At 42.2% G+C, this 15,033-nt stretch overlaps 1 protein-coding gene across 5 annotated transcripts in view; it reads left to right on the top strand.

Annotated features, from left to right (window-relative positions):
* NFATC1 (nuclear factor of activated T cells 1) overlaps positions 1-15,033 on the top strand; it is a 110,893-nt gene that overhangs the window by 72,538 nt on the left and 23,322 nt on the right. For 2 of the 5 annotated variants that reach the window (XM_069007963.1, XM_069007960.1), the window contains exon 9: positions 5,850-6,536. The exons of 1 other annotated variant lie outside the window; for it this stretch is intronic. In XM_069007963.1, the coding sequence (XP_068864064.1) occupies positions 5,850-6,536 (687 nt within the window). The remainder of the gene's footprint in view (positions 1-5,849; positions 6,537-15,033) is intronic. 2 more of the 5 variants (XM_069007961.1, XM_069007962.1) reach the window with 2 other exon arrangements.

The following is a 15,033-nucleotide window of genomic DNA, read 5'->3' as shown; positions in this document are numbered from 1 at the left end:
GTGTTACTGAAGCAGGGATTATGTTTTGTGAGGGCAGCCAGCCCCTTGCCTCTCCCCAACACTGACTGCACCACAGTCAGAACAAGGGGTGAGGCCTCAAGTATGCTGGATCCAGCCAGTGCTGCAGCAGCAGCCAGTATTTTGTCTTTGCACGAATCCAGAGTGGCTGAACTGTACATGGACATGTGTCCACATCCCTAACTAGTCTCTGGTCAACCAGCAGCAAAGCAGTGACAGGAACTGGGGTGACCTATGCAGTGTCTTCTGAAGGTGTGTTGCCAGTATCAAAACTGACTGACAAGGAAGGATTTCAAAGGCACAAACAGCCTTTCAGAGCTCACCTCAGTAATGGAGATTCAGATACCTAACTCCTCAGCTCTCTTTGAAAGTCTCATCCCAAATTCTTACCAATTGCCAGACATTTAGTCCAGAAGTTGAAGAAATGTGTGTGTGCACATGATGAAAAAAGTAGTGTTTTGATTTTCATACTCTTAACTAAAATCTGTGTGCAGGTGCCAAGGAACTACATCATAGTCTGCACCATGAAAGGAAGCTATTTTGTTGGATAGGTTCAATCAAACTTAAGGGTAAAATAAATACATTGTAGTGCCCTAAATGTCTACACTGATAATACTACATGGAAATGGGAATTTGATAGTTAAATGTTAATCAGGATAAATATCTGTTTAATTTATAAGATTTTATTTTTCAGTTCACATATTTTAAAAACATCCCCACCCCACCCCCCCCCAAAAAAAAAAGTTAAAAAACCCATCTGGATTGCTAAAGTGCAAAAGCAAACACACTTGTTAGAATTGTCAAAAAATACATATAATTTATTTCTGAGTACTTTCTGACTCCCTTTACTGAATGTGCATGATTTATTATTTTTCTTCTAGGTTTGATATATTAACTTTTTACCTGCTAGAAAGGCCTTTCATTTAAATGTGGGCTTGCAGAACTGGCTGAAATATTTCTCCCAGATTCAGACACACACAGAAGGACCATTGTCTTCCACCAGTGCCTTGGTATGATGTCATAACCCTGATCTCTCTGAGTAGGAAGCTTTGATTTATAGCTAGGGCTGCTGCCAATGCGTGGTTCTCAGAACTTCATATTAAATTAGATGACATAATGACATGAGTTCAGAGTCTAAGAAGGCATCACCAAACCATTGAAAACCAATTAGAAATTAATTTGCTTATCAGACTAATTTAGAACAGTGACCTCTGTCATATTATAATATTCAAAATCGAGGACTATTTAAAACAGTCTGTCAGCTGACCTAATGCATTGTGAAGTAACAGGCATTTAAACATTCACTGTACAAACCAAACTTGCATTCTTTTTTACCTTTTTAGGGCAAGGGCCAGATCCTTCAGCACTCTTAAATGAATTATGTTGCTTCTGAGTCTGAGCATACATAGAAAGAGTATCATCTTTTGTGTTTACAATTTCACAAATTCTGGCTTCATTGCTGCAGTTTATTATAGGTGAATCTCAGTGTATGGCAAACTCAGTTACAGTTTTTCATTCTAGCCAGCTGAGAGTCTGCAAGACTGGGTGCTACCTCAGCACCACAGAACAGTTTTGAGACAGAACGATTGTTGCTATCTGATATGGCTCTGCTGGATTTAAGAAATGACTGTTTTCACTGAAACTGCTTGCAGGTTCTGAACAGCTGTAGGCTTTGCAATTAATTGCCAGCCCAGGCCTGCTGTGTGACTGACTAGGTGTGTCTCTTTTAGCTGGCAGGGTTATACCAAGTCATTCAAGATTTGAAATATTTGAGCTAGAAGTTAGTTAGGCTAATACTGTTCTCTGTTAAATATTAATCCTGGGAAAATTAACGGTACTGTCTATATCACATTGCATCTCCCTGTGTGAAATACTCACTTGTGGAAGTCAGTGACAATGGAAATGGATGTGTGTTACGGCAGCTAGCTTACCATGCCTCCATGTATAACAGGGCTTAAAACCCCTTTTTCAGTCTTGGGTTTTTAAAGACTTGCAGTCCATCAAGCATGAGTCAGTAGGTAAGTGGTAATACAAGTACCCAGCTGGCCAGTGAACAGCCCTGTCTGCTCTGTTGTTTTGTGCAGAGGGTTCTCCTGTGGATTGCCTAGGGTTCTCCTGTGCAGGGCCAGGATTTGGACTTGATCCTTGAGGGTCCCTTCCAAGTCAGGGTATTCTATTTTCGTATCTAGGAGAAAATGATGAAGGTAGGCACTAAGGTTTGTATCCTGTTCTAAGTCAAGTGTAGTTGCTCACCCCAGCTGAGCATCTCAGTCCCCCAGAAGTCAGTGAGGCAGTGGGTGAGGGTGTGTTAGTTCCTTGTAGCCTCATTACATTGTTTGAGTAATGCCGTAGACACGGTGATGGTAAGTGGGTAGCCAGTGAGTACAGTTACAGGCTGTTCCTGCATTGGTTTGGTGAGGTGTGCCTTGAAACACCCATAGCTCTTACTTTGGGCTCTCTAAAGTCCTTTGAAAAGTGGAAGAAAACAGTTGTCCTTTCAAAGAAAGAATATAAGGTGATTTACACTAGCTTTTGACACAATCAGAGTATTTTCAGAACGACCATATCAGACCCACAGCTAGTTTGAGTTTGCAAATACAAACATTGGCAAAGATTTTTGGCCTTTTTTACTCCGTTTGTTGAAGTTACATAGGCTGGGGGAAAGCAGGTAGCAGGACAGAGCAGCACAAATAAACCATTAACTGATGTCATGTAGCAATTTGTGGTGTTGTGTCCTCCACACACAGTTATTCATGTCAAATACTAAAGTTGCGATCTGGCCAGAAAGGGGAATGTTAATGTCTTACATTTCTTCTGACGTGCTCAGCTTTACAGGTCTGATTCTACATAACCTGGATCATTAGTAATGGTTTCTTCATCGAAAAAAAAATCCTACAGAGCTTCCTCCTCCAAACTGGTACCTCATGAAGATGTTCGCAGTTTTTTAAAGGGGGTTGAGGGGCTGCCATCCCAGTTTGCAGGATTCATGCACTCACTCTGCACAGGGTTAATGGCTACGCAACTGGCAAAACACAGAAAAGTCCGATAAAAATCCCTTCACCATTTCAGCAGGAATACTTTGTCTTCCAGTGGGATACTTATTCTAGTGATGAGATTAGCATACAAACAAAATATATGACACTGAGCAAGTGGTGACTTTTTTTATTGTCTTGAAAAAACACGTTATAATGTGTTGAAAAAACACGTTATAAAAGGTAAGGAAGACAGTTCAGTTGAACAAGTTCAGGTGACTCTAAGCATAGGTGCAGGTAATATCTGTCCATTTAAAGACAATTTGTTTCCCATTACATGAAATAACTGATGCCCAGAAGTATTAGGTCAGAGCAAAACAATGTCAACAGATGTCAAAAAAAATGGAGGTGCCACTTACTCTCTTACTCCTTCTTGTTTCCGTCTCTGTCTACCAACCTGCCATTAGCAAACAAGCTACTATGGCTTACCCTGACTAGTCCTAACCAGTCTCTGTTTTCCCCTCTGAATTTGTAGGCACCAGGAGTGTCTTTGGTTGCTGTCACCATCTCAAGTGAGTTGTTGGACTAACAGGTGTGGAATAGAGTCCCTCCTACCCATCAGTCCTTCACCTGGTGCAGAGCAGGACTTACTGGTGATCCTCCATTGGCTGCAGTGTGTGTATTTCAGTGTAGCAACATGCAAAAAGAGATTCACAATATTCATGGCCACTAATCAGAGCTCCAAATGGACCCCCATGGCATTGGTTTTGTAAAGAAAAAACCAGGACTGAAGTGACAAAATGTGCTTGGCAAACCAGGTAGCAAAGATGTGCTGTAGAAGAGCTACAATGAAAAGCCAGCCTGAGATCAGGAACCTGCCTTCTGTAAAGCCTCCAGCCTCCCTGCCACCAGGGCTATAACCCTTCCCTAGGTTATAACAAGTCAGACAACTCCAGGGTTTATTGGAGTTGTATTGCCAGTGGTTGAGCTTGGAATTATTTAGCACAGGTGTTTCTATAACAGTGATATATTGGGAAAATTCAGTGTTCAACAACCATCGTATTTCCAGCTGTGCTGTGGTTAGTGCTAGCACAGTGAACCTAATATCAAACATGTGAGAATATTTGCTAGCTCAGGAACTTGTTAAAGGTATTTTCTTACAATATCTGAGTTGCTGTGTTTATCTAGGTGCGTTTCTTTGGTCTTGCATTTTCCTAAAGGGTGTGATAGTGGTTTTGTAAAGCTGTCACTGAACCTGGAATCTGCTTCTCTGCAACCAAGTGCATTAGTAGCCCTGCTAGCCTGTGTGCAGCACACAAGCTGGTGAAAATAAGATTATGAGAAATCCAATGACAGTCCATCACACCTAGCATATTTGTCTTGAGCAGCACCTGTGCATCTGTTACATATATAGACCTGGTTTTATTAGGGTGCTAGAAATCTTGAAACAAGTGTTGCAAGCATCTACATGTTAAAGAACATAAAAGGAACAAAGTTAAAAAGGGACCTGGGGACTGTAAAACAAGGGTAGTGAAGTGCATTCACCACCACCAAAGTCTGTGAGTGTTAAATGAGGTTTTATATGTGCAGATGGACACGTGCATTTAAAGGGGCTCAAAAAGACTCATACACAAACATAATAAATGGCTGGACAATATGCAAGGGTTTTGTAAAACACGTGCAAATAAAAATACAGTCAGAGACACTCATGCAACACACATGTATCTGAGCTGAGTTGTGGAAAGATGTTACATTATTGACTTCGTGCCACAATGGGTTGGTTATTGGAATATTCTGAAAAATATTCTCTGGTGTCACCAGAAATTTTTTAGAAAGAAGATAAATGCCACTATGCATCCATACTCAATTGTTGTATGCATTAGAGTTGCATCTGTCTAGAAAATAATACATTTACAGTCTAGCTTGGCCCTACTATTTGTAATTCTCCTGATAGAGAAAGTGTGTGAATTTTACCTGTGCACTCCATCTGTTGTAGGAGAAGCTTCAAAGACACCTCTCTTTGATTTGAGAGAGAAAGCAAATGTTGAAAAGACACTTCGATCTGAGAAAGGATCTTTCTTCTCTGATTTGAGAAAGCAGCTCTGCATTTGTCATGACTGAGTTGATGCTCACTGACAATCGTTTTTGTTCACATTCTGGTAGTTTTTAGAGACATGACAGCTCATATAGGACATCATTTGAGACAGTGGGTAGAGCAAGCAGAGGTCTAGAACTGGAGTCAGTTTTTCCTGGTAGCCAGAGGCTGACTAACATTTTTTAGGAGCTGGCATTAGCAGAAATTAAATGCAATTATGTAAAAGACTAAATAAATCAGATCATACTCTTTCAAAAATATCCTCATAATTGAAAACTTCTTGTACGTAGCACTTTGTCATGCATCTTTGCAACTTTATTTTCATGGAACTTTGAAAGTCCCATCTCTACCTTATGCTCCAGTTTACTGTGTGTACAGGCATTTATCAAATGGGCCATCAGTAGCTGTAGAAATGTAGTAGTCTATCCAAGTTAAAATTCTTGCCTTGATTACTACAAATCCATGGAGCCCTTGGGTCCAAAGCTTCCACTGAAGCACAGCTATTTGCAAATAGATTTTTATAGCACATTAGTGCTAGAGGAGAGTCCAAAGAAAATAGTCCTTTTCAATATTAGAACCAGCTGTGACTTTCTTGTGCTGATGACTCATTCATTTTTTTTTATAGGGTGGGAGAACTAGGCAAAAGACACACAGAGTCTTATTCACGACGTTGTTTGTTTTGCAAAGGGTATCCTAGCCACAAGCCAACTTGATCATACCAATACGCAACTCATGTTTATTTAAAACCTTTTTTCTTTTAACAGTTCCAATTATAAAAACAGAACCCACAGATGACTATGAGCCTGCTCAAACCTGTGGACCAATGAACCAAGGCTTAAGCCCTCTCTCTAAACCGTACTACAGTCAGCAGATCATGATGCCCCCTGATCCTGGTTCGTGCCTCGTGGCTGGCTTTGCCTCCTGTCAGCAGAGAAACGCTGTGATGTCACCTTCTCCCAACGCAAGCCCCAAGCTGCATGACCTTTCCTCCTCTCCTTACAAGTGCATCCCCAACCCGGGCCACAGTCACCTCGGACTTCAGCAGCCCACTGGAGGTGTCCCCACCATACAGGAAGTGCCAAGGTCTATAGTTGTGCACCCAAGCCCCCCCGAGCAATCATCTCACGTCATGCTGCAGCCGCAGGTGAGTCAACATCTGAGCAGTAGCTGTCCCCTTGGTTATCAACAAACACTCTATCCCAACAGTCCCTCTTCTCCAGTTCCATCTGTTACCCAAGAGCCAACCTATTTGCAGTCCTGCAGTCCAACTCACTCATCCATAATGGGTCAACAGCAGCAGCAACTGCCGAAGGTTCACAGAAATGAGTCTCCAACAACCCAACCACTGTCATTGCCAGAGTTGCATGAGGAAAGTAATCATAATTTGGCCCCTATTCCTGTAACGATCAAGCGAGAACCTGAGGAATTGGACCAGATGTACCTGGATGATGGTAAGTCTTCCACAGCATAGGTTTGCATTCACCATGTTGCTCTATCAGGGAGTTCCCTTAATCCCCCCCCTTCTTTCGAGTCCTGGTGGAAAAAAAGTTCAATTAATAGCCTGGTGGAAAGGTGCGGACTTTGCTTGGATTGTCTTTATATAGGGAAGGACCATTTCATTTCATTTACAATAATGAAACCACATAATCTAAGCATTAAATGTTGTTTGTTAGCATAGAGCTCTAGCTGCATGACCAGTAGTTATGTTGTAATAACCTTAACTGTATGTTCTTGGCTTACGCCCATGCCAGTGACCTGTGGAGCTGCAGTGAAAACATATTTAACATTGTCCCATTCATAATGCAGTGAAACATCTGATGTGCAAATCTGTTCACTGAAACTAAATGTTAAACTGCTCTACTTCAGTTGAGAAGGTTCAAATTAAAAATGGAGGCGTATCTTTCAGTGTCACTTTTCAGTCTGTTTGCATCTGACATTAAGACTACTGTTTTTTCCCGGTTTTATTGCAGCCTTGCTGCTGCTTTTTCTTTTTTTTTTTCTTTTTCTGGTTTTGTGAGATTCTGTATGTGTATATATTCTACACGCACCACTGAATAGTTGAAATGCCGTGATAAACTTGTAAGACGCTAGTTCCCAAATAAAAGGGATAATATGGAATTCGGTTATGTGACCTTATTGAACTGCGATTTAGCATTTGCTGCTAAGTGTCCCAGTAGTATTCTGGACCCTCACCTTAATACAGGATGTGAATTCCCTTCCAATAGCCACGTAACTATATAGCATACCGTGCTAGTTGAAGAAGAAATGTCACTTAAATGGCTGCATTGAAACTAACTGGTGCCAAGGAACATCTGAATTTTATTGTCCTTCAGGGAGGATTTAAGGACAATTCATTGCACTGGTTTTTTTTTAAAAAAAGGACATTTTGTCATTCTATTTTAAACAGCATGTTACTCACTGAATTAGGATTGCAAATTAATCTTCTGGAGCCTGAGTAGCAGCTCTTTGCTTTTAAACTCTAGGAAAATTACTTTTCTTAACAGCAGTTGTTACTGGTTACATGATAGAGAGGTCTCGGGAACTTTTCCTAATTAGGAGTTAATTAAGGTCATCAGTTTTGCACAACACATCTTTTGTGACAAGGTTTTCTTCATACAGTGTGCATTTTTATCACTTACCTACGCTGTAAGAAGCACGATTTCAACAAGCTAAATTGAGAAACGTACACAAACCAAAACAAAAAGCCATGCCAGAATTTTGGGTTTGAGAGAAAACAATTTATGTAAGGAAAAGAATTTAGATAAATCTAAACCTAGTGTATAGCTGCCTTTTGTAGAAAAGCACAAGAAAGGGGCGGACTTTACCTGCTTTACCTCTCAAAAATCCAGCAACCTCTTCTCTGACAGAACCATGAAAGTTGCCTTTGGCTGGTCCCTAGTGGAGAGATGGGACTGTATCTCAGGGATGAAGGGTGAATGAAGTTCCTCAGCCATGTCTTCTTTAGGTTTCTCATGGAGGAACAGAGGAACTTTGTTACCATGTGGTCTCAGAGAGAGGTTTTAGTTTTTCAGCAATGCTCATTCTCTCTGAAAAAGTGTAAATGGTTTAGCCTTAAACGTCATCTCTGTTCCATCATTCTTCTCTGGGCACACATACACACCAGTCCTGTGATGATCAGAACTAATTGTAGAAGCCACCATGTATACCTGCACCGATACTTGAGGCTGACTTTGAAGATCTCTTCAGCTAGCCAAATCTGGATATAGTTCCCTTTGGCATCCAGCAGGCATTTAAAATTGTTCTGTGGCTGACAACAAGAACTGTAGACCAAGAAAGAGTTCATAGATGTAACAGTCCCTGCAACAGCATATAATAGGAAGAAACCCAAGCCTTTGTAGTTCAAAGAATTAAACACCACCAGTTCCCTCTAAGGGGGTCAATCAGAAATGGCTAAACTGATATTTAGGTTTGTCTCAGGGGTCACACTGATGGAGCTCAACCCACATGAGCTGCCTTTTCCTATCTAAACCTTATCTCACTGCCTAGAGAAAAGGTCATCCACTCTCTGTATATCTGGAGTGGACTACTACCCTCTTCATATTTGTCTTGGTATTTGGATAATTGAGAAAGAAAGCATGCGGCAGAGGAGCTAAAGGCGGGAAGTGTTTCTTGTTGGATTTGTGCTGGCCAAGATGCTTTGTTCAAACCATGCAGAGCTCTGGCACGCCTCAGACATGCAGCACAGGAGCATGAAGCTGGAAGCCTGTTTTAGGTCTATGCTATATGCATTTCATGAAGGCAGCCTTTTTACCACCACTGCAGATACTGGTTTCACATTACATTTAATCTGATGGAACTGCAGGCTTCTATGAAAAGGGTGGCCTCAATCCATCTTGCTCTGTCACATGTGCTTGCTGCTTCCTTCGAGGCGTATCAATTGATTATGGAGCAGCAGAGCAGGCTAATGGAAAATTAGCGTGCCCAAAACAGCAAAATCCGCATCGTTTTCTGTTGGGTCAGCTCATGGAACCATGTCCAGTAGCTAGGTCCAGCCCTCGAGAAGAGGGGCAGGAAGCCTTGTGCTGTGGGTTGAGGGGTGCTGCAGGGTCGCTCTGGGTGGCAGAAGCCCACCAATAGGCCAGAGTATGCGTGAGTTGAAGCCCCATCTGATGTGATCTTATCCTCCCCAGCAACTATCTAATCACTCATCCTGTTTCGGTTAAAAGTCCCCTTCTCGTGCTCACCTGTCAGTTACAGAATGGTGGTGTCTGGGCTGCGTCACACAGTCTCAAAGGGCAGTTTGGGCACTCTGGTGACTGCCTGGAAACCACCAGTGTTTGCTCCTGGTGTCCCAGGATGTGCTGCTCACCGAGATCAGCATGGAAAAGGCAAAGCATGTGTGCAGCACCTTTGTGCCTGGTGCTGCTCCATTCACACCTCTGGCCATAAAGGTGGAACAAGGGATCGTGGGTTTTGGCGAGTGGCTCATACCAAACAGGAGCAACTCGTTTGTCCATGGGCCTGACTTTTTTTTAGAATAGGAGCTTTTTTTAAGCTATCACCATTTTTAATTACTAGTATATCCACCTCTAAGCATTTTTCTTGCTGGGGGAGTAGGTGGAATATCTGTAGCACTTGTGAACAATGTGAAAGCCAGAGACTAGTCAGGTGTACTTAACTGCATTCCTTTCCTGCTACTCCAAGTATAACAACTCTTTTTCTATTCCCTGATTATGAAATATTTTAATGACATTAAAAATTAAATTCTCAAAGCATCTCTCATTTTAATAAGTATATCTTCACAACATCTTGTAGCTATCTAATACCTCCAGTTTTACCTAAAATTATTTAAGAAGTGTGAGGTATTGACATCTGACATACTTAGGGGACTACCAGACAAATAAAATATCCAATTGATTTTCCCAGATTATATCTGATAAAATTTTGGTTGCTTGTTTACCACTTTAGGGAGGTTTGATTTATGTATCTCATATACACAGAGAAGTTTTGGACCAGGTATAAACAGAAATCTTTTGTTTTCAGCTTACGGGTTCAAAGTAATATTCATTCATTTTGTTCTGTAGTATGTTCAAATATAGACCATTTACACTGCAAAGTATAGATGGAAAAAAACAGTCAATTAATTTATATAAATATAGATCCTTTATATGACATTTTTCTGCTTTGGTAAAGGTGGGTAGCTGAAGTGATATAAAGGGAGCACACAAAGAGAATTCCATTTTGGCAAGTAAGTTCTAGTCTTGGCAATCATATTTTAAATCAAAATCTACAGTAGCCACCTGGGCTACTCATTAAATGTGCTGTCCATTTCAGTATGTGAATATATGATTCCACATATAGAACATATTTAAAACGCAGGCTGTAAAGTGATACCTGATATATTATGGCTATGCTCTTGATACTGAAAGGTATCTGGCTTGGATACCAGCACCCGTTTCAAATAATTTTGAGTTCAGCCTCTTAGCAAAGATTATGGCTGACTGCCTTTGCTGGTTTCACAGGAAAATTTGATTAAAAGTGGTTGAAATTGTGACATTTATGCCTGGTCCTCTGCAAGAGTCCACAGTCCTTTGCATCTGGAGAGGGAGTATCTCCTGTTCTCTGCACCAGGAGCTCTGGCAGAAACCAGCAGGACATTGAGGCACTCTGGTGGGAGATGCCGGGACTGAAAGTGTCTCCATGTGCGTGTGCCACCCGTGCCCTAGACAGTGAAGGTTAAGTGACGTTTGCCTTTCAGATCTAACCGGGGAGTAGTGTGGGGTGCTAGGGTGGTGGAGCTCATGGAAAATCATTAGGCAGGCAGACAGGCTTGAGGGGCCTCTTTAGAACAAGTCCATGCTGTAATTTCTTTTAAGAGAATACATGTTATTTAGGTATTGATGTGTCTGCTATACAGCCCTTTGAGACGTGAAGTGGAATTAGTATTGCCCAAAGAGATGGATAGTTTGGGGAAGCTACAAGCTGATGAGAATTCTTCCTGGTCCCTTGAACCAGATGTGAAAATTTACCTAATTTATATCTTTGACATCTTTATATTTATATTTTGAGTGTGCTCCTCTCTGCAGTTGTCTAACTAGTACTTGGGTCAAAAGCTATGCTAGTCTGCTCTTGAACTAATCCTCCTTCTTTTCTGTTGACTAGGGCAGCTCAGACAATTTTTCAGAATTGTAAGGGCTTTTCTTAGTGGTAGAAGAAACCCTAAGCCAGAGGCAGGAGAGTGGAAGTTCCCACAGCTTTCCAGATGTTCAGATAGCTGGGAACTGGCCAGGCTCACAACAGGAGATGCTGAAGGTGACTTGAAATCACCTTCCTCATCCCCATTTCCCTTTCCTGGACCTAGTGTAGCCTGTGTAGAACACAGAACTGGGCTCCAAATCTTCCATTTCACCAGGATGGAAAGAGTTGAGTTAAGCATGCTAATGCCAAGAAACATTTTTCAGGTTGTAACTGGCACTCCCACGAGCTATTAGATATTTTATCTGCAGCAGAATGACACTCATTTGTGAAATTATTTCTTGCTGTTAGAAACATCAAATAATGTAGTTTTCATTACAGATCAAAATTAAGCTATTTTGAAAAAGCAAAACATTGGTACCAACAGGAAAAAATGTATTACTTATATTCTCAGCAGATTTCAAGGTGTATTGTACATTCTGTAATCCCATTTGTTACATTAAGGCACAAAACTTTACAAAAGCAGTTTTTAATTGAAAGCAAAGCAGCATCCTGGAGGATTCTTTGATCAAGGTACTTGATTACTCAGTGCTTGAGTACTGAAGGTCTGGTTTCTAATCTCAGATTTTGAGATGCAGTGCCAGCTTAGTTGAAACCAGGAGCGCACTCCCATTGCTGGCCTTGAGTCCAGGGTTCCACATGCTGTTGAAAAAAATGTTTTCCAGAACGCCCTGAGTCCTGTGTAGGAGCCAGAACTGAAATAACAGTATCTGAAAGAGAGATCTCCTGTCTGAAGTTTTGTATATTAATTCAGCCTCCTCCTCTGCACATGAATGCTTTCATAAAGGTCTCTATCCTGATCTTGACTTGATCAGATCTATAAATCTTTGCATAGTAAGATGAAAATACACAGGCCATAAACAAAGGTATCTGATGTTTGGATATATGGCTAGCAGAAAGTATCAGAACCACATAATCATCTTTTTTAAAACAAGGAGGCTTTTGTTCTTGTGATTGTCTTTGCACAGCTGTGAGTTTTATAGCACCATGCCAATGAATGCACTCATTGCGACTTGTATTTTATTCTGAAAAGGTAAATTGGGAGTATTAAGCCCCCAATAAGTATGTAAAAGTGGCAAAACCACAGGTAAAGTGTTACTGAAAGCTGCAGTCTCGCCAGCCATTTCATTTTAAACATGGCTCTTTTAAAAATAACTTTTGCAGTAAAAGCTGTAACTCCTGGATGTAATATGAGCTATTGCTAATGTCATTCCCATGAATTGCTTACAGTGTTGAACCGTTAGATGTCTGACAAGTCCATATATCTCCTATACAGTATATATGAAAGTTTTTTGCGTCTAAACCATATGTTCTTTTTTTACTCCTCTATATTCTGGAAATGCACGTGGTTTGGTGATATAGTTTATTTGAACAGGAACCATAGCAGACAGAATTATTCTTTCGCTGAAATGTATCCTTTTTCATACATCTCAGCTTCATGATTAAAGCGATTGGCTCTTGAGGCGTTAAGTTTAGTCTGCTTCTGCCACAATTATGCCTTTGAAAACTCCTGAGTTCACTCAGTGATTTCCAGTAGTCCAAATGTCATTAGAACAACATGCAGGTAGTCTGCAAAGTCCAGTAACACTGTCTACACTTTTGGCTAGGGTGAGCTTTTCCCTTCCTCCCTCTTGGCGAAGCCTCGCAGCTCTGGGAGAAAACAAATAGCTTTCCTCATGGAAAGTTTTACTTAACCTGGCGTGGTGCCTGAGCCTAGACCCTCCTCGTCTCTAACGATGATTGAAAGTGTACATGCTACTGTGATAAAACATGCTGAGTCGTTAACATTTGGGGCTTGGGTTGTAGGCGATGAGTAAGGGAGGGCTGAAGTAATGCGTTCGAGTCAGACCTTCAGTGGACTCGCACGTCTGGGTTGGAGGGGGATCCTGTTACATGAAACCACACACCCACAGGAATGGGTTTGCTCTTTCTTGCGGGTTTGATGAATTGGGTCTCCCAGGAGGCCCACCAGAAGAAAGCCCCCAGAAGCACAGATGACCAGACTAGGTGTCTTTCCTGGTTTTCTGCAGCCCCAGGTGTGCAGTTGCCCACAGAGCAGACCTGCCTACCTCTTAGCTGTGGTACACTGAAATATAGTAGGGAACTTTGCTTTCTTTCAACATCAGCACTTACATTTCCAGGGAGGTCCTTGAGTATAAGGCTTTCAAAAAAGTGTCAGTGATCCCAGACACTGGTGGAGGGAGCAGGAGGCTGACCAAGCAACAGGAAATCTGCAGAAAGCTGTATTTTTAGTGTTGAAAAAACAGCCTTTGTTTGATGTGCATCTGCACACACACCTTCACGTTAACACTTGAAATCATTAAGTGTTTATCTGAAGCTGCATTGCTCCCCCTCTTTCCAGCTGAGAACATCTTGGAAGAAGTCGCTTCTCACTCCCATGCCTGATTGATTCTTCCATTTCTATATCAATGGTTGTTGGTGTTGCCATTTCAAATGGTAAAGATTTTGTTGGTTATTTTCTGTAAGCTTTCCATGGCAGTTGGGAGAGGAGAAGTTGCTGTATCTGAGCCTTGGTAATATTTACATCTGCTTTTAAGCCTGAAGCAGTGCCAAGAAAAATACATGGCTTGCAGAAGGACAAGCTTCGTGAGAAAGCTTTGTTCCGATGCAAATTATTTTAGGAATATGTTGTTTGTTTGAATCATTTCTGCTGAGCTGAGCAATGTTAGCTGCTCAGGTGTGGCCTCATGCCTTGGCCTCTGTGCTCCTGTGTCCTGAACCCCTTCTGTCAAAACACTTGTGGGGAACTTGTGGTAGCAGCCCCCTCTTCTCGAGGGAGGAGAATATGGCACGGGCCCCCACAGCACCTCCACAGAGCTGGGCTGGTGGCTCAGCCCAGCAAACACATCCGTGTCAGAGGGAGCAGCCTCCCTGACTTCATGTATGGCACACTTGGAGAGGCACTGGCAAGCTGCTGAATCCCCAAGCTGTGGAGGGCCTGCCTCTGCTCCCACTTAAGTCAATAACACCGTTCCCTTTGGGTTCATTGGGAACAGGACCAAGGGCTGGTAGTTAAAGCACACATAATAGCTGCATTCATGGAAGCCAGGTCCCTGACAGGCAGAGAGGGAGTTTTTCCGAGCAGATTTCTGCACGGCACCATTCATTGTTTCATCTGCTTCTGCCGGACAACGGGGGGCTGGGTCAGGGGCCTGATAGTGGCTTGACCATCGCTGTGGAGAGCAGGCTGCTTGATAACCTGGCTCCGGCTCTTTCCTCCTCTCTGAGGAGCTGATGCTGATTGCAGCCAAAGGGGACACAGGCTTCCACAACAGGCTTATCACCAGTCTGGGAGGAAGCTTATGAAAAAAAGCAGACCCTCAAAATGTTCCCCTCCTCCTCTGTCACTGAGGAAGTCTGCAAAGCCTGGGCACTGAAAATACCTGGGAACAATTGGTGAGTAAGAAGTACAGTAGGAAAACTGCAGTCCTGTTCCTCATTGGCCAGCCTGGCTGGGTTTGTCAGCAAACCAGGGAGCTGGACCAGCCCTCTACCCCCTTTACAGGCTTCACTTTGTCAGTAGGTCTACATTTTGCACACCATGAAACCTACTGCAAGACAAATAGCAGAAAGCTGAGTTAGACGGTGCTGCAAGCGTGTCAAAACTCCCAAACCGTATTGTTCCTGAACACGTAAATTGCAGTGTGAGTGCTGGAACAGTCTTGAAAAAGCAATGCTACAGGCTATCCAAATCCATAATTAGTGGATTAA

Source organism: Aphelocoma coerulescens, chromosome 2 (assembly GCF_041296385.1).
Source record: "Aphelocoma coerulescens isolate FSJ_1873_10779 chromosome 2, UR_Acoe_1.0, whole genome shotgun sequence".
Lineage (NCBI taxonomy): Eukaryota > Metazoa > Chordata > Aves > Passeriformes > Corvidae > Aphelocoma > Aphelocoma coerulescens.
This window is presented reverse-complemented; position numbering and strand designations above follow the sequence as displayed.